This window comes from Neovison vison, chromosome 12, assembly GCF_020171115.1.
Source record: "Neovison vison isolate M4711 chromosome 12, ASM_NN_V1, whole genome shotgun sequence".
Classification (NCBI taxonomy): Eukaryota; Metazoa; Chordata; class Mammalia; order Carnivora; family Mustelidae; genus Neogale; species Neogale vison.
Window position 1 is genome coordinate 54,054,409 of NC_058102.1, and position 19,813 is coordinate 54,074,221.

The 19,813-nt window shown below is 40.3% G+C and overlaps 1 protein-coding gene across 2 annotated transcripts; it reads left to right on the top strand.

The window, feature by feature from the left end:
- Positions 1-558: 558 nt before the first annotated feature.
- Positions 559-9,118, top strand: TMEM52B (transmembrane protein 52B). Of its 2 annotated transcripts, XM_044226747.1 has the most exons (5): positions 559-1,183; positions 3,475-3,518; positions 5,255-5,293; positions 5,834-6,000; positions 7,515-9,118. In XM_044226747.1, exons 1-5 carry the CDS (start codon positions 1,130-1,132, stop codon positions 7,754-7,756), a joined length of 546 nt encoding a protein of 181 aa, XP_044082682.1. In that variant the 5' UTR covers positions 559-1,129; the 3' UTR covers positions 7,757-9,118. The 2 variants fall into 2 exon arrangements, with proteins under 2 accessions (XP_044082682.1, XP_044082683.1); XM_044226748.1 differs by lacking the exon at positions 5,255-5,293.
- Positions 9,119-19,813: the final 10,695 nt, after the last annotated feature.

The following is a 19,813-nucleotide window of genomic DNA, read 5'->3' on the forward strand; positions in this document are numbered from 1 at the left end:
ATCTGAAAGATGGTTTTATTCAGTTCCTCTGAGATAGATCAATCTTTGTAAACTGATATCTAATATTAAATAAATACTAATATAAATACTAATATTATAATATTTTAATTTAATACAAATAATACTAATATAAATGAAATACTTTGGATCTAAAAAAATTTTAAATACTTTGCATTAAGCAAAAACCTACTGACTTAAGTATAAATCATTTATACAGTATTCACTCATTCCTGTAGGGATGTGTCTTTACAAATATTCTCTTTCCATGTGTGCTTATTTTTACTCTGACCTTAGATTTTATTTGAGAGAGAAATCTAGAGACCCATAGATCTTGGAACCCAGTTTATTCGTTATTTTTTGGAACCCAGTTTAAAAAAATATGTGTGTCTGTCTGACTAATGTGTTTCAAAGGAAACTAAAGTCAGGGTAGAGGGGACCTGCTTTCCTCAAAGATGGGAGTGCTTTCCAGTCCATTTGTCAACCTCAGGGCTACTGCAATGGTTAAAATAAATGACCCAGAACCAGGAGAGTTGATTATCAACATAGCGAAGGGAAGGATTTCAAAGGAGGAGGGAACCAAGAGAGGAGGGCTAATCACATGGAGAGGGGAGGGAATGGAGATTGGCAGTTACTCAGTGGTCCCCCGTGAACTGCCGCAGTGAAGGACCAAAAGTTTTACTCCTTTATTTGATGGAGACAAGAGAGCTTGTTCCGTCACCAGCTATTTCCCTTTGAGCTTCCTCAAGTCAAGTTTCTCACCACTGTCTATAAAAATACCTAATTCTGAGGACTGATGTGTCCTCCCTGAATGTTTTCCTTTGGGGGACAGTTGGGAGAAAGTAAAAGACAAATAGAAAGAATTACTAGTAGAAAGCAGAGAGAAGTCAATGTGGAGATCGTAACAGCAGAATAGACGTAGAGAAAGAAGCCAGGATGAAAGGGGAGAGAAAGACCACAGAAAATAAAAGCCCAAAGGAGTAAGAGGCGAGAGAGAGCAAAAGATTTATTGCTGAGAGAAGTTTGTCTCCTTAAGTCCTCCAGGTCAAGAAGATAGACCGACACAGAGCATGGCAAGGAGGCAACAGACGTCGACACCCTGCACCTGATCCTGGAGAAGCCGTTCGGCCCCATGGGGGTGCGAGCCCAGGCCGTGATAGCCTCTGCCCTGGTGTCCTGCATCCAGGTGAGTTGAGAAAATGCAAAAATAAAACTTTTGTTTGTTTCTCAGACAAATCAACTCTCAGAAGGACCATGGGGGAAATGAGTGGGGGGAAGGACATAGACTGAACCAAAGAGGTAGTGGGGAAAAGAATTTCTAGCATGTTTCCTTAGTGTGATAAGGATTCATGGCCCCTGTGTGGCTGATGGCATCGGTGAAATGGAGGAACAGAAATTAGGGTAAACATAGATACATGCAGGATAGCTATGGTAATTTAGAAGTGCCACCTATCTATATTTCTCTCTTCTATAGGGATTTTATTCATTTATTTGACAGAGAGAGAGAGATCATAAGTAGGCAGAGAGGCAGGTAGAGGCAGAGGGGGGAGCAGGTCCCCTGCTGAGCAGACAGCCTGATGCGGGGCTCGATCCCAGAACCCTGGGATCATGACCTGAGCAAAGGCAGAGAGGCCCAACCCACTGAGCCACCCAGGCATCCCCATTTCTCTCTTTTAGCATCTTACCATTCATCCCTCAAGATCCCAAATAAATGATCAAAATGAACACATAATTCCCCTAAACAGAGTTTCCACATCAGCCCTGATACAATTCTATCAACTTACATGCTTCCAGATCATGTAACTCTTAAAACTCTTAAAAAATACTTCTGACCTTTTATTTCTCCCCACCAAAAATAAGAAGGCCCTAGGTAACTCATAAAAAAGGTCAGTAGGGTGAGGATTCTGGACAATTGTCAAGGGGAAGTTTACACAGTGATGAACACTAGTAAATAGGAAAAGCGGGGACACCTGGGAGGCTCAGTCAGTTAAGCATCTAACTCTTGATCAGGGCTGTGAGTTCAAGCCCAGAGTGTTGAGCTCCATGCTGAGTGTGGAGCCTACTTTAAAAGAAAGAGAGAGAGAGAAAAAGCAAATGAAGCACTGGCTTGTATCAGATTCCTGTACATCTCCTAGAGGAGAATGGACCGACTGTTTTGCTTTCTATATCCCAGTTAAATTATTGTCTGTAAATCCATTTCTTCTTGTATTTTCCTTTTGCTTCCTCTTCTTTTCCTTGCCCTGAACTTTCTTTCTTTTTAATTTTCTTTATTTTTTTCTTTTTTGGCAATAGTCACAAAAAGAAGTATTTTCTCTGTTTAGCACTTTAAGCTTCTCTTAACTTTAGCCACAAAAGAGAAACAAAGAACCAGAGGTGGGTTAGAGGAAGTACACACTTTGTCATCCTTAGTGGCCAACCATTTTACATTAAAAGAAATAAAAAGGAGCTTCTCAAATGCTGTCTGCAGAGGACAGCTCTTAAGTCCTTTTACAAATCCTTTTCACCTGGTATGTCTTGAGTTTGTATGTCCCCTCTTCCTCCCATAAACTCTCAATAAGTACAAATATCTTTCCCTTGTTGCTGATTTCCTGAGAATACTAAGTCATTCGATTTACTGGAAGAGAGATGCAGTTTCTAAACAAAAGTTCCTCTATGTGAGGGAAAAAGTCAACTGAAATACAAGGTAAAAGAAGGAGAAGAAGCTTTCATCATCAGTAGCAGGAGGGGTTTGATAGCAATATCAAGGTGTTGTCAGAGCAGATTTAGCCCTTGTTCTACTAATTCATTCAGCACACATATATAATAGAGTTGGATTTGAATTCTGGCTACATCAATAGGAGCGTGTGGTTGCTCACGTTAACTTAAACCCCTTTGCCTCTGTCATGTAACCTTTCAAAATAAGGTTAAATATACCCATTTACATGATTATTGTGATGAAATGTTATGACATACTGAAACTTCTTAGTAGCCTGACTGGCATAAAGTGGGTATTCAATAAATAAAATTGTTCCCCTCCTTTTTCTCCTTTTTTGGGGGGAAGGGGTGGGTTATTGATGAACTAAGGGAATAGAACAGAGGAGTGGGGTAGAATTCAATTTGTAACTGGGAAAGATTTAGGAAGGTGATAACAATATCCTGAGGGATAGATTAGGACATTTCTAGGACAAATTGATTTAAATGTTGCCTCTGCCTCTCATTCACAAAAGTTGTAATGCTTACCCACCGAAACAAACAAACAAATGGAAAACCCCCGACAGATTAGATATTTGCTCTTCTAGTTTCTCCCACTTCAGTTATAATAATACACATGCATGGGAGCTATGAAAAGAAACAGGGCTGACCCTATGACCTTGTCCTCATATTTTCCCGGCTCTCACCAAGTAAACTAACAGAGCAGAGTCATGGGGAAGCGATGGCAGCCTGCTGAGCAGAACAGATGAGACATTTCCCTGTCTGAGACTATTTCCCTTCCTGCAGCTTCCCCTGGCAAGATGTGAGGAGAACTGCGTGAATCCTGAACAGTAAGTATCTGAGAGCAAACTGGGAAGAAGGAGAAACAGACAAAAACATTAGTACCCAAAACAGGAGGTCAAGAGGTCGTTAAATATCTCTGACTTCCCTTTATCTTTACTTATGGGCATCAACCCACCAGTCTGGTAGACGGATCATGCAAAAATAAAGACATGCCTTTGTGTCATCCTAAGTACTTAAAATAACATCACTGAAAGCATTTTTTCCAAAGCCTATCTTCCCATTAAAACAGCACAATTAATCTCAATTCATACAGCCACAGAAATTTGTGAATGGCTTTCCTTCCCATGCTTCTCGGTGACTCATCAGGACCCATTGGATTTAAAATCTCATCCCCGGCATATATGTTTGGGTAATTCCAAAGTAACCTCACCATCTGAACTATGATGAGCATTTTCTGTATTTTAGGGCGTGTCAATACTTCCTGCAGACTTCATGCAGCTATCACCTTGAGGTTGTAATCCCTTAATCTAAACCTGTCACTATTAGGTCTTACACAGATACAGAGGACATAAAAGGGGAAGAGATTCATTCCACTTGGAGGTAAATTATTAAGAAAGCAGGGGCAGTTGGAACAAAACACTTGCCCAGCCTGAAAGAAAACAAATATTTAGCCATGGGAAGGGTTTCTCAACAGCCAAGACTGTTAAACCCAGGGGAAATGGTGGTGACCTGGGTTGCTTGTCACACTGAGGTTTTAGACACCTACCACTTGGGAAGAATCACTTTTAACAGACTCAGAATCATAACTCTAGAACTAGAAGAGGCTTTAAATAAATGGAGAATGCAAGAAACCTACAGGAGACATTGTTAATTGAAAAACAAACTGTATGTTCTACAACTGTGCAACCAAAGAGAGGATGTAAAAGAGAATTTCAATAGATGTCATCAGTTCAATATATCAGAAACTAGTATTAAGTTTGTTCATCTTCAAAGATAAATATTTCCTTCCTCTCTCCTTCCCACTCCTGAGCTTATCCCATATTCCTTCTTCCATGCAATCCATAAAATTGTGTCGCCTCTATAGAGAAAATTCAGTTAGTTAACTTTTAACATGGTGAAACTGGTTTCTACATTTTTCCTCCTTCCTGTTTGGCTTAAGTGGGTGTGCATATCAGTTTTGATAATGGAAGTGAAAGTTTAGGGGTTTTTTCATGGTGAGAATTTTTATGGTATACTGGGGACCCTTTTTGCAGCAATTTGCAAGACACAAATTATAAACTTCATTGTATTGCTTTCCTGCTTATAACTGAAATTTTCTTTATGTTTAAATTTTACAAATTTATCTCAAATATAAAAACAAACCTTAACTTTCATACCCATTTTTTCAAACTTTGTAATTTTACATTCCAAATTCTTTCCTGGTAATTGTCATCATAACTGTTTATAGTAGTCATGGTTATATTTTCTATTAGCACCATTGTCATCATCACTAGTCTACCTTAAAATGATTTACAAAATATTTACACAATGCCATCTATAGTATTAAACACTTAAGGCATCCCATTTTGCAATAGATTCTGCTGGTTCTATTGAAGTTAGTATAACTTGTTGTATGTTAACTAATGGGAATTAAAATGCAAACTTAAAAATATATATATAAGTTTTAATGCTATTATTATAACAAGGTAGCATACTATATTGTAACTCATATTCCAGATTATGGAACTACAATAGGCACCAACTATGTTTTTATTGCAAAAAATCCTTTATTCTTTCTCCATAGTTGCATGACCACAGATTGGGTACATCTCTGGTATATATGGTAAGTTTCAGCTTTCATACCCAGAAAGACATTTCAAAGGAACTTTATTTTTCTCAGGAGCATTCATTTTTACTTTTTTAGCTTTTAAATATATTGACATCAGAAAAAAAAAGACATCAGGCTGGTAAGAATCCAGCCTTCTTACCTAGCATCTCATGGAGTCAAATTTCTTTACCTCATTTTTAACTGTGTGACAATATGCCAGGATTTCCTATTTCAATACCATCTCCCCAGCCAACATCAAAAAGTTATTATGTATTTTCTCATTTCTAGAAATGTCTATAGAAAGGAGAATATAGAGTAGAAAGCAGATCCTCCAAACCATATTAGATCTCTTATTGTTTTAATGAACTGATTAAGTCTTACTGACAAAATAAGTATGCCTGTGAAGTGAAAGTGTTGGAATTAAAATCTTATGATTACTGTGTAAAATGGTCAAACAAAGTCAAAATGTAGACACTGAAGACCAGTTAGGGCTAGGACTGGGAAACACACCAGATCACCGAGCTTTCATGGGGAGGACGGGGGGTCTTCCTGCAGGCTGCTGGTGGTCATTGGGGCACTGCTTCTCCTGTGCGGCCTGACTTCCGCGTGCTTCCGCTGCTGTCTGAGCCACCAGCAAAATGGGGAAGATGAGGGCCGGTCTCCCTATGAAGTGACAGTTATAGCTTTCGACCATGACAGCACTCTCCAGAGCACAATCACTTGTGAGTACTCTGACATGATAACCTGAGAGGGGGTTTGGAAGGATGATCAAGGAGGTGCATGTTTGGCAGTCGATTAAGTGTCTGCCTTCCACTCCGTCATGACCCTGGAGTCCTGGGATGGAGTCCCTGGTCAGGCTCCCTGCTCAACGGGGAGCCTGCTTCTTCCTCTCCCTCTGCCTGTGCTCTTTCTTGCTGTCTCTCTCTCTGTCAAATAAATAAATAAAGTTTTTTTAAAAAGGGTATGATTGGGGGCACTTGGGTGACTCAGCTAAGAGTCAGACACTTGATCTCATCCCAGGACTGTGAGTTCAAGCTCCTTACTGGGCCCCATGCTGGGTGAGGAGCCTACTTAAAAAAAAAAAAAAAAAAGACAAATAAAAAGAATGATCAGGACGATGAAACAATATAGAAACATGGATTGAATTGCATTAAAGATTCTAGAACTCAGGGTTATTTTAATTTCCAGAAGCCTGATGGTATGGTGACCTGGACTCTCACTGATGCTGTGTTCTCAAATATTGGTCTAATGATAGAGTGAAGAAAAAAGTAGAATGTTGAAGGAAATATTGGAAATGTCTTACAGGAAGAATTACCCAGTTCATAAAGTTATTTTGATAAAACTATTTTAAGCTCTGAGTGTATCCCTTTTTCAAAAATGTCTTGGATTTTGTGAGAATCTGTATTGTTTTTAAGATTTTATTTATTTATTTGACAGAGATAGACATAACGAGAGAGGAACACAAGCAGGGGGAAGGGGAGAGGGGGAAGCAGGCTCCCCACTGAGCAAGGAGCCCGATGCGGGGCTCGATCCAGTACCCTGGGATCATGACCTGAGCTGAAGGCTGATGCTTAACCAACTGGCCGCCCAGGCGCCCCAAGAACCTGTATTTTTTATTACCTATATATTATTTTGGATCTTTGAAGAAATTAATCATGTGTACTTTCCATTCTTTGTTCTGTAGTGGATCTGTTGATACATTTAAATGTTAGCTTAACATCACCTTGATGATTATAAAACACCTTCCTTTATGTCCTTCTGTTCTCTTCTTCATATTATATTCTTTCCTGAAATGGGAGAAGAGAGACCAGTCAGAACAGCAGTGGCACAACATTGTGAAATTTCTTTTGAAAAGAGGATACATTGCTGTCCACCTTTCCTGCTTCACTAACTGCCCTTTGGGAAAAGATAAATAAGACAGAAATAAATATTTCTAAGGAGTCTGCGTTATCAGTGGGTTGGCATAAAGGGCCCCGATTCTGTAAAAGGGAAGGACCAGGTTGTGAGATATGGGGTCACAATTTAGATTAGCTGAGGACCCCAAAGAAGACAGGATCTCTCAGCAGAGTGAAGCTGGTTTCCAAACAAGCTTCACAGCATTTTCATAACATTTGTGGCTGAGAGTGACAATGGTTTGGACACTCGCTAAAAATGAAGGGGAATTAAGTGTGTTGAAAGTCCCTGATTTCTGAGGATGTCACAGTTACTCTAGCTCTATTCCTTCTTTCCTCGCTAGCCCTGCAGTCAATATTTGGCCCTGCAGCTCGAAGAATCCTGGCTGTGGCTCACCCGCACAGCCCCCTCAGCCAATCGCCCTCCTCTTTGGACACCCTCCCAGGGTACGAAGAAGCTCTCCACATGAGTCGCTTCACCGTGGCCAGGTGTGGACAGAAAGCACCTGACCTCCCCCCCGTGCCAGAGGAGAAGCAGCTGCCTCCAATGGATGAGTTTCCTCGGGCAGAACACCCTTCAAACTGATGGCAACTCTGGTTTTATAAATGGGGTGGGGGTTTCTCCGCCTTTGCTACAGACAGACAAATTTCACTTTTTTTCCCCCCCTAACTTTTGGAAGATTTAGGATGACAACTAAACATTATTCAGTGAAAAGGATGGGTTCCAACTCTTCATTTCCAGCCACATCTATTTTCTAAGATGGAATTGCTCTAATTGGAAACTCTTATTCTTTATTCAGTGGCCAAAGTTTGCAACTAAGCTCTAGCAATGCTGATTACTACTGAACCAAGAAAGCATCAAAAGTGTCTTGAATTCCTTTAGCAGTTGAGTTCCTTCACCCATAGGATACTGCAAGTGTTTTTTCCTCCTACCAGCTATAGCACAATAATAGATCGTAATACACAATAGTGTAGGCACAGCCACAGACAGGAATGCACCAAAGTCATGAATTCTTCCTCTTGAGAAAACATTCCCTTTTATGCTGAGTGACAATGATACTCTTGGACATCATACAATACCTTTGTGGACGTCCATGATCCATCCTTACAGATATGGGCTAAGAGAACACAGTATAGTATCAAAGAGCCAAATAATCAAGGTCTTTCTTTCACTTTGGTCCTACCCACTAGCAGTGTGAGAAACCACATAGGGGGCAGTGAGAGTTTCTATTCATTTTTCAGTTCCTCTGCCTAGCAAACACATGTGCGCGCGCGCACACACACACACACACACACACACACACACACACATGCACAAGCGTGCAGGCTTGCGCATGCACACACAATCTTTTCCTAAGTCTGAAAGAATGGCATTGTTTTGCTTTTCTCTTTAGTGACACATTAGAGCGGGGTGGCCTTCACTGCCACCTAGTGGAAACATGGTAGAAATGGCTGTCCGTGCCGCTCTCCAGTCCCTAGAGCAACTGAGTTCTTGGAACTCAGCCTGGAGGGGATCCTTCCTGGCCAGGACACATTCCTGCTGTGTAGTGCTAAGCATGTAGTGCTAAGCTGTGCACCCCATGTAATACTGGACATACGAGGATTTAATGTATTTTACTGGGCAATTGAGGAAGTGATGTGTATCGGGGAAAAATGACTTGCCAGTGACCTTAGATAAATCACTTATAATCTCTAAAGCAGTTTTCCCACCTGTAAAACAGGATTGTTGTGCAAATCAAGTGAACTAAATATAAATGACAAGATTTGTAAAATATTATGCACACGTATTTGGTACTCTTACTAGTGACATCGAATTTTCCCCTTTCTGCTAAGATTCTACTGAGTTTTGGTCTTATTTTTCCTTTCGCCAGTCAGCCTGTTATGTTATCACTAAGTCGCACCGAAAGTCACATTATTTCATCAATAAAGATTTGTCGATAGAGGTTAACAACTGAAGATATGTGATTCCTTTGAAAATGGTCTGTGTAGAGGTAAGGGATATTTGAAAAAACACGTTTATTCGGCAATTAGCTTCAGCACTCATAGAGACATAGACCTAGGGAATGGCTGGTTAGTATAACACCTCATTAAATGTGTTCTTGGAATGTTCCCTCAGCCCAAGGGGGGAAATGTTCTGAGTATAAGCTGCTGGTGAGCTGAATTTATCCTGAGTCATTTATCAAATTGCCTGTGGAAATTGTTAAGATGCTTGAATTGTCGAATGACCCTGTGGTGGCCTTGTTTTGCTCTGGCCATATGAATCACTTCATTATCACACATTCCATAAAATATTCTAGGCTCTTTTGTCCCTCAAGACTGGTTGTCTTGAAGTTAAAACCTCATTTGGTAGAAAAAGATCTTGGAAGAAATCCTCCGGTAGGTATCTTATTCTGAAGAGATCTCTCAGCCCCACCTCACTCCTCGACCTCGCCCTCTCCTCAGACACCTGGATACTTGCATTCCTGTAACCCTCTCATTTGGCAGAATATTAGCAGCCGTTTGGTTTCACCTCTTTCTCTCTACTCCATCTAAGATCTCTGTTAATCAGTGCCATCACTTTCACCACTGTTCTCAATTTTTTAAAATGCCTTTTTACTCCCTTTCCACCTATCTTTCAAACTTTAAACATTGGGTCAGTGAAGCTGATTTCTCCCCAAAGCCTATGCTGTGAGCAATGCTGCAGAAACTCTCACCTCGACTAAAAGAGGTCATGCCAAGATCATGGTCCCCAACACCACCTGTTGAACCACCTGTCATTTCTTCTAGAGTTTCTTTTGTAATTCTCCTACTCTTTTTATTAGTTATTCAAACCTCAGTGGCTCTCAGGATACTTGGGTGGGTCAGTTGGTTAAGCAACTGCCTCTTGATTTTGGCTCAGGTCATGATCTCAGGGTAGTGATACTGAGCCCCGCCCCGGGCTCTGTGCAGAGTCGGCTTGTCCCTCTCCCTCCCTCCACTTGTATTTTCTCATTCTCTCTCAAATAAATAAATAAAATCTTTTTAAATTTTTTCAGGGGCTCCCTTCAAACCTCATACCCCCTCTTCTACTCATTAATTCTAGGCAGGGAGCTTGTTCTCATTCAGAAAGGAAATCAAGCCTTCCCTTTGATAACTTCCTACACCAAAGCTATAGGCCCGTAAGACCTTTTCTTTCCTCCTTCTTTCCAGTCTCATTAAAATAAATGTCCTTCCTTCTCCCCACTACAACACTTCCAATTAGGTTTTGCATCACAGTGATTCAAAGTTTCTGTGTTCAAAAGGTACTGTTTAAAAAAATTATCTGCCGGAATAGTGCAGAGGCAGCTGGGGGTAAAAGAGTGGGCGAGACAGTCAGGGACTCTGACTCATGATCCTCACAGAGCTTAAGAAAAAGTCAGAAATTAAATGATAGCATCGTGAATAGTGCAGAGAACGCTTGGAAAAGGCAGAATGAGGAAAGGACCTTTTCAAAGATGAGGGAAAGTCTGATTAGTTTGAGGAACTGAACAAAGAGTAGCTGATTCTGGTAAACTAAAGAGAGAACTCCCCAAATGGAGTCAGAGGGGAAAGGAATCTTAGGAGCAAGGAGTCTACACTGTATTTTACACTGAGAAGCTCCCGGAAATTTTTAAATATAAGTCACTTAATACAATTTGAATTTTGTTGTTGTTGTTTTTTAAGATTTTACTTATTCATTTGACAGAGGGAGAGAGAGAGAGAGAGAGAGCAAGCATGCATAAGCGGGGCAGTGGCAGGCAGAGGGACAGGGAGAAGCAGGGTCCCCACCAAGCCGAGAGCTCACCATGGGGCCAGATCCTAGGACCATGGGATCATGACCTAAGCCAAAGGCAGATGCTTAACTGATTGAGCCACCCTGGCATCCCCAATGCAATTTGAATTTTGAGGCAAAGATTCTTGAATCTATAGAAGAATGAACTGGAATAGGACAAGTATGAAAGCATGAGGACTAGATGGGAGTATTAAGGAAGAGTAGACAAGAGGTGATTGTGGCTAGGGATTGCAATTGTGGATAGTCCATGATTGTGGACTAACATGGTGCTGTTAGAAGTGGAACTAGAGATAAATGTAGGAATTTTTTAAATTTATTTATTTATTTTTAAAGATTTTGTTTATTTATTTGACAGAGATCACAAGTAGGCAGAGAGGCAGGCAGAAAGAGAGAGGAGGAAGCAGGCTCCCGGCTGAGCAGAGAGCCAGATGCAGGGCTCGAACCCAGGACCATGATGAGATCATGACCTAAACCAAAGGCAGAGGCTTTAACCCACTGAACCACCCAGGTGCCCCAAATGTAGGAATTTTAATGATATGTTGGGGATAGGATCATCCACATTTGCTGATGGGTTGAGTAAAGTATGTAGTAAGGGAAAGGAGTGAAAAATGACTCCTTGATAATTGACCTGAGCCAACACATGGAAGGTGAAGCTGTTGATTAGGGTTAGGGAAGGGGTAGCTATCTGTTGATTAGGGAAGATTGCACAAGACCAGATTTAGGGGAAAATTCAAGGTAGTGATTTCTAAAATGGGGAAAAGGCATTTCATGACAAAACATAATCTTAGGTAAAGAAAACATTAATCTAAGGTAATGCCTACTTCACTAAAGCAGCAAAAAACGTTCAGATGTTCCAGTGGGAAAAATCAAAATTTTCCTTGAGATTAAATGGGGAAAGTTTCAATTTGTGAAAAAGAAATTTCATATTAGGCCTTCATAATTTCAATATTTATAAAATAATCCACTGGAAATGGCAGAGATTATTGGATATGCCTATCTGGGACAGTGGGGTCTGGATAGGAAGGTGCAAGTTTAGAAGCCCATCAAGTTAAAATGTCCATTTATATTGTGGAAATAATTCCAAATGGAATTGGGAAGTCCTGAAATGGGAGCTCTCAAGCACGTACCCTTCATTATAGCCTACAGAACCAGCAGGAAAAAGGAAGATAAGAATTATTTTCACAAGGGAGGACATTACATCTCCTGATTTTTAAGATTTTTTTTTTTTTTTATTTGACAGAGAGAAATCACAAGTAGATGGAGAGGCAAGCAGAGAGAGAAGGAAGCAGGCTCCCTGCTGAGCAGAGAGCCCGATGCGGGACTCGATCCCAGGACCCTGAGATCATGACCTGAGCCGAAGGCAGTGACTCAACCCACTGAGCCACCCAGGTGCCCCATCTCCTGATTTTTAAAAAAGGAATGGAGATCCCTCCCTGCCCCAGCAACAACACAGTAACAACCACTTGTGGACAATGAGACATCATGGCAACCTCAAACTCTTATTCTTCTATAAACTTGTTCAAACAACTATTCCCAGATTCCTCCTAAAACCTAATAAAAGCTAACCTTCCCTTTGTCTCTTCAGACCTCCCTACAGTTCACCATAGCTTCCTGTTCTGAATTGTAATTCCTCCTCTGTTCCCAGATAATCTCGTATTTTTTTTAACTTAAATAAAATCATCTTTGTTATGTTTAAGCTTAATAATACACAGTTGACCCTTGAACATCAGTTGGGATTGTGTGGATCTGCTTATGTGTGAATTTTTTTTTTTTTGATACAGTGTAATACTATAAATGTATTTTTGCTTCCTTATGATTTTCTTTTTTTTTTTTAAGATTTTATTTATTTATTTGACAGAGAGAGAGAGAAAGAGATCACAAGTAGGGAGAGAAGCAGGTAGAGAGGGAAGGGAAAGCAGGCCCCCAGCTAAGCAGAGAGCCTGATGTGGGACTTGATCCCAGGACCCTGGGGTCATGAGCTGAGCGAAGGCAGAGGCTTAACTCACTGAGCCACCCAGGCACCCCATTCCTTACGATGTTCTTAATAATATTATTTTTTTCTCAAGCTCACTTTATTGTAAGAATACAGCATATTAGATATATATTAGATAGAAACATAGAAAATACATGTTAATCAACTATTTGTGTTATTGATAAGGCTTCCAGTCAATAATGGGCTATTAGTAATTAAGTTTTGAAGAAGTCAAAAGTTAAACATGGATTTTTGACTGCTTGGGGACCAGCACCCCTAACCCTTCCCCCTTCGTTTTTCAAGGATCACCTGTTTATGGTATAAATGAGGTAATTAGTTCCCCATCTTTATCATCCTCCTTCTTCTCTCTTTTTCTTATCCTATAATTATTTACTTACTACTGGCTTCCTTCCTTTGTTATACAGTAGTTTAGAATAAATTACATATTGCAATACATGGGTGCATGGAGTTAAAGAAAGGTGTCATATTGTTAAGGCTTAAATTAAGGAATTCAGATACTGAACTTGAAGACAATGAGGACTACTTAATGTTTTATTAATGGGAGAGTTTTATAACATGATCAATATTTAGAAAGATACTCCAGTGAAAGTCTGAGGTCTTGGGTGAAGTGTAAGGAATTCAGGTCTTCATTTCAGCTAGGAACATAGTGTAAAAATCCTAGTTAAAGATGGTGAGAGTCTGAAAAGGAGCATTGCAGGTGGTGATGAAAAGGACTACAGTTATTTCTTTTCGTCAGCAGAATTCTAGGTTCTTTTGGTCTTTCTTTAGATCTTTCCTCTGATTTTATTTTATCTTTTTAAAGATTTTATTCATTTATTTATTTAAGAGATAGAGAGTGTGAACTGGGTGAGAAGCAGAGGGAGAGGGACAACCACACTCTACATTGAGTGCAGAGTCCAATGCTTGGTTCCATCTCACAACTCTAAGATCATGACCTGAGCTGAAATCAAGAGTTGGATGCTCAACCAACTGAGACACCCAGGTGCCCCTTTCTTCTGATTTTAAGCAGTAGAGATCCTCTCCTACCTCTTTCTTAGCCCAAATGACACAAATATGTATGAAACCTTCTGTAGCCTGGCAGTGAAACTGCAGTATCCACCCTCTACTGGTTACTTTGGACTTGTTGGGGTGATTACACTGGACAAACCACCCCTGCCCCCATATTTTCCACAGTTTTTTTTTACTTGGTCCAACTACAATTCTTGTAAGGGGTAGTGTCTAGTGGGATATCACTATCTCAGAGAAGGTGTCTGTACCTACACAATGGAAGGAGTTGACTCTGATAGCACAAAGCTTCCAATACAAGAGGGAGACCTGAAAGATGGACATGTGTTGATTTACAGAAGAGCAATACAGATTCTCCTTCCTGGGCCAGGCGGATGGGTCTGAGAAATGATTGACTGTGCTATGTTGACTAGTTTATCTGTGGTTTGGAGGCAAATAAAACTGTACAGGTTGCTTTGCAGTGGCTTGTGTAGAGAAGGACAAATAATTTTGCCTCTATGTTTCTAGGTTCTTGGCTGAGACACCCCAGGGGTTAAAAAAAAGTCAGATTACCAAGAGAAAAGTAGAAGTTTAATAATATGTATACCAACTGTATACATGGGAGAGACCTAAGAAAATTGAGTCACTCCCTGAAATGGCCCAAGCCATCATCTTGAATACCATCTCCAGCTAAAGATAAAAGAAGATTGGGTGGGGTAGGGGGTGTATGAAGGTTACCTGGAAAAGCGCAGTAATCAAAAGTATGGTTGTTATGCAGATTTAAATCAGGGTCTTCTCCGTTGTTAAGAGTTTCTAGAAATTTAGTCATCCTCCTTTTCTTGGGAAAGGGGAGACACCCTTACAAATGGAGATTTCCCTTATAAATGCAAATGTCTCTTACAAAGTTTTTAGAATTTCTCCTGTCTGTTGTTTTTAAAAATAACCAGTTTAGGATAATCCTTATGCCAAAGAAACTTGTATTTTGAGGTGGCAGTTCTGCTACCCTTCATCTGTCAGGAACTACAGTATTGAATCTTATTGAGTTAGTTTATTAAGTGTGGTCTGTAAGAGTTTACACATTAAGAGTATACTTGATTATGAGAGTAAGGAAATAAAGCAAAAATGGGATTTATGTAACGAATTTAAGAGGTTGAGGAGAAAAATTGCAGAGACAGAAAACAGCAAGTTTTGTTTTCTTTTCCTTGGGTAAGCAGATTGTCTGGAAGACAATAAGGAGGCCCGAATAGGAAATTTGCCCTTGAGCTGGCAGACTGACTGGGAAAACAATTACAGTGATTTATGGACTGTCCAAGATACACTGAGAGTTCAGTTGTGGGAAATATTTTACATGCTGTCTCTGAAGGATGTTGGCCAGTGTCTCTCTTGGCACCTTCACCTTAGTTAACCCATAATTGCACTATATGCCCCCTCGGAATTCCTCATAACATTAAAAGTTTGGAAAGGGCATTGTGAACGTGGTAATACTTGAGTTGAACCCTACAGGATGATAACATTTTAAACGTCGAATATATAGTATAAGAGCATTTTTTTTTCTTTTTGTCTGTGAATAAAGAGGAAAAATGAGAATGTGAAGCATGGAGAATGTTAAAAATACCAGGAGTGATATAATGGGAATGAATCTGGAAGGACAGGTTAGCATCTTTGTGTGGAAGGCATTACATGGGAGCTGAAGCACTTTGATCTTTATCATGCATTCTGTGAAAGCCATTGTAAAGTTCTGAAGAGAGAAAAGAGATCCTGTAACTTGTAAAATGGTTTGGCTGTGGATAGAGCATAAGTAAGAAGGAAGATCTGTAAAACAAGGAGACCATTATAGTCCCGAACTACCCCAAAGACAATACTTCTTCCCTGTGTTTCATAAAAGGTTAGTTATAAGCAAAATTATGAAATAAGGCCAACTAAATATTCTGCCTCTTCTCTATATTTCAGCATCTCAGTACTTTTTCTTCTTCTTTTTCTTTTTTCCTGTTCTTATTCTTTAATTGTTTCTGTTGCCCTTTGGTTATTGTGGTCCTTATTTGACAAATGTTATCAGTGTTCCACGTGTCTGGACCTTTCTTGAGTCCCAGTTTGTATGTCAGTGGGTCATCTCCTGTACCCCTTCTTACACTAACCTTAGAACCTGCTGTCTCCCCATGATGTTAATACTAATTACTATAGTTAGTAAAGCTGGCCATTGCCCTTTCCCTCCTCCAAAAGGGTCAAAAATTCAAGTAAATAAATACCAAAGTAGATCATAGAAATTCAATTTAAAGGGGACAAAAGTCCATCGGGAGTCAAATAACCGGTAAGTAATCATAACTACTTGACTGCCTGAAGTGCAGCATTTAATTCATTAATCATCAGCTTTGGAGGCTGAATGCCAGAGAAGGGGTACACCCTGCAGAGAGCTGAGTTGACTGGACTGGTTTTATACGCAAATTACTTAGACCTCAAACTCCAAACTGAAAAATCTACTGCTCTTCTTTAATTTAATTAAAGATTTATTCCTTGTAATCAAATTTAGCCTTTCATACAGATTAAATTAAGGATTTCCTTTCTGAAGTCTGTTATTGGTCATTTGTCACTCTTCTTTTTTAGACTCTAAAATGGTTTTCTATTTTCTCTCTCTCTCTCTCTTTTGACTTTTTGAATTTTGACTTCTTTTTCCTTGTACAGCCTTTACAGTCTGTGTTTGTTTCCTCTGGCTGTAGGATGCTGACACCAGCTCCCATGCTTGGGTTTTTCCCCCATACCAAGCAATTCTCTGACACCAACAGTGTGTCTTGAAATTCAATTCAATTCAGATACTATAGTCATCTGAGAAGAGTGGCAAAACTGAAAAAGAACAAAGGTCTTTATTTGAGGCCTCTGAATTGATTTGGGCAGCAAACCCTCAGGTAGAATCCCAAGTACTGTCCCACTGAAGGTGTGAAATTGTCACTGGCGAGTTCCCAAGATCTTACTGACATTCAATGCCCACCCGCTTGTACTCATTAACCTGTGTTTTCCTTTAGCTCTCCTTTCCAGCTCACCTCTTAACTCAGGCAAACGAAATGTGAAGCCATCCCTCAGGTGATGTTGCCTGCCCTGACAAGACCTCCCCTGGCCCAGACCTTTTGAGCTAAACTTGTGCTGCACAGATGGACCATGGGGTAACCCCGGAATGACTAGAAATTGCCTTTACGTCATTATAATACTAAAAATAATAATAATAAAATAAAAAATGAAAAAATAAAAATCTCCATACAAGGAGGAGCCTCAGCCTCATTTACATAACATACAATGTTTATACAGGCATGTTTCCTTAAGGCACACATGAGACCTTATGCCCACCTCTACATATGGTGACAAGGCTTCCTTATCTAAATATTCATCCTAGCCTTAAATAAAAGGAATCCATTCACCCTTGTGAGGGAGTCGCAGTCTTTGGAAATTATTCCTTGCGATCTCCTTATTTGTTGCAAGTCAAGTTTGTTTTGTGGGACCACTTGTCTGATGTATCCGACTCACTGAAGAGCAAACTCACATTGGTCTGGTTATAAAAGCAAGGGGTTGGGGCACCTGGGTGGCTCAGTGGGTTAAAGCCTCTGCCTTTGGCTCAGGTCATGACCTCAGGGTCCTGGAATCAAGCCCCGCATCTGACTCCTGCTCAGCAGGGAGCCTGCTTCCCGGCCTGTCTTTGCCTGCCTCTCTGCCTACTTGTGATCTCTGTCAAATAAATAAATAAAAATCTTTAAAAAAATAAAAATAAAATTAAAATTAAAAGCAAGGGGTTTTTATCAGAAAAAGGAAAGAGGGCAATTATATGACCTAGATTAAAAAAGAAAAAATAAGTCATTTGGCACCAACAGGGTGAGCTGCTTTTGTTTGCACATTGATGGACTATTCTGTTGGTGCTAAACAAAATTATTCCTGGTATGCATTAGCTAACTATCTTCTCTTCAGAAAGTCTGCAATCAAATCTTACCATCAAGATAACTCTGGTCCTGTTGACTTTTAAAAACAATTCCTTGTAAAAGAATTGTTGCTTCTGGCCCAGTTCAAGAGTCTTTTGGCCCAGTTCAAGAATTCATTAGTTTTGGAAAGGACAACGGAGCTTTTCCCAAAATGGAGTCTCTCATGTCCCCAAGTCTCATACAGTTTTATTCTATCTGCCTGGAAATGGTGTGAGAACATATAGGTTAAGGACTCAGTCATGTAAGACTGCTCTCCTCAACTCCAACTTCAGATGCCAGTTGCAAATCCAGATTGTCACCTGAGCTCCTGTAGTTTGGAGGTTCTGAAGACCTCCTCCTTGGGTGATTAATTTGCTCCAGTGGGTCACACACGTTCGAGAAAAATTTTACTTATGGAATTGATGCAAGGGGAAGGTATGTGGGAAGAGGTGCTGAATTTCCGTGTTCTTTCCAAGCACGCCCCCCTCATCCAGGACCTCCAGGAGCTCAGCCAACCCAGAGGCTCTGAGAACCCTGTCCTTTTGCGTTTTTATGGAATCTTCATTATCTAAGCACAACTGATTAAATAAGTCATTGGCTGTTGGTGACTGAACTCAATTTCCAGCCCCTTTCCTCTCTTCGGAGGTGGGGGGGTAGGGTGGCACTGAAAGTTCCAATTCTTTAATCCCTTAGTTGGTTCCTCGGGTGACCAGCCCCATTCTTATGTTGCCTAGGGGCATTCCAAAAGTCATTTATTAACACAACGAAATACACCTTTATTGCTTTCCTCATTTAAGAAATTCTAAAGGCTTTGGGGCACCTGGGTGGCTCAGTGGGTTAAAGCCTCTGCCTGCGGCTCAGGTCATGATCCCAGGGTCCTGGGATCGAGCCCCACATTAGGCTCTTTTCTCAGCAGGGAGCCTGCTTCCCCCTCTCTCTGTGTCTGCCTCTCTATCTACTTCTGATCTCTCACTCAAAAAAAAAAAAAAAAAAGAAAAGAAAAGAAAAAGAAATTCTAAAGGTTTTTAGGAGCTCTGACAGGAGCTAGTTAAAAGACCAAATATATATTTATTATTATAAATCATATTATCACAGACTTCCATAACTAAGTACCACAAACTGGATGGCTTAAACAACAGAAAGATAATCTCTCAGTTCTGGAGGCCAGACATCTGAAATCAGGGTATAAGTACAGCTGGTTCCTTTTGAGGGCTATGAGAAAAACTATCTCCTGCCTCTCTCCTACCTCCTGGTAGACTCCTGCATTTTGGCTTGCAGATGGCATTATTCCTGTGACTTCACATACTTTTTTCCCTTATGTGTGTCTGTCCCTATATCTAAATTTTTCTCTTTAAGAATGACATCAGTGGGGGCGCCTGGGTGGCTTAGGGGGTTAAGCCTTTGTCTTTGGCTCAGGTCATGATCCCAGGGTCCTGGGATTGAGCCCCACATCGGGCTCTCTGCTCATCAAGGAGCCTGCTCCCCCCTCCCCATCACCTACCTCTCTGCCTACTTGTGATCTCTGTCTGTCAAATAAATAAATAAAATATTTTTTTAAAAAATGACATCACTCATAATGGTTTAAGGCCTACCTTAACAGCCTCATCTTAATTTTATCTTCTACAAAGACCATTATTTCCAAAGTTACATTCACAGATACTGGGGCTTAGAAATTCAGCATCTTCTGAGGGGATACAGTTCAATCCATGACACTGTTACTTTAGGAGACTTTCAAGAGACAGGAAAAGCAAATATATCATTTTTCATCCGCTATCTTAAATTTAAAAATCTACCCTTTGTTCTCTTGACTATGACACGCTCCACATTTTTCGTCTTTATTTTGTACCCAAAGCACTCAGGATATAAACACAAGTAACGTTAGAGTAGGTGGCAGTTAGTTCAGGTCTAACAGGATAACTGGAGGGCAGCGTAGTGGAAGCCAGGACCAGGTATCAGGAA

Excerpts from the sequence above, each read along its gene's own strand:
- TMEM52B (XM_044226747.1), top strand. The coding sequence starts at position 1,130 with ATGGGGGTGCGAGCCCAGGCCGTGATAGCCTCTGCCCTGGTGTCCTGC. Across the intron at positions 5,294-5,833 it reads GTACATCTCTGGTATATATG|GCTGCTGGTGGTCATTGGGG; the intron begins GTAAGTTTCAGC and ends GTCTTCCTGCAG. Across the intron at positions 6,001-7,514 it reads TCTCCAGAGCACAATCACTT|CCCTGCAGTCAATATTTGGC; the intron begins GTGAGTACTCTG and ends TTTCCTCGCTAG.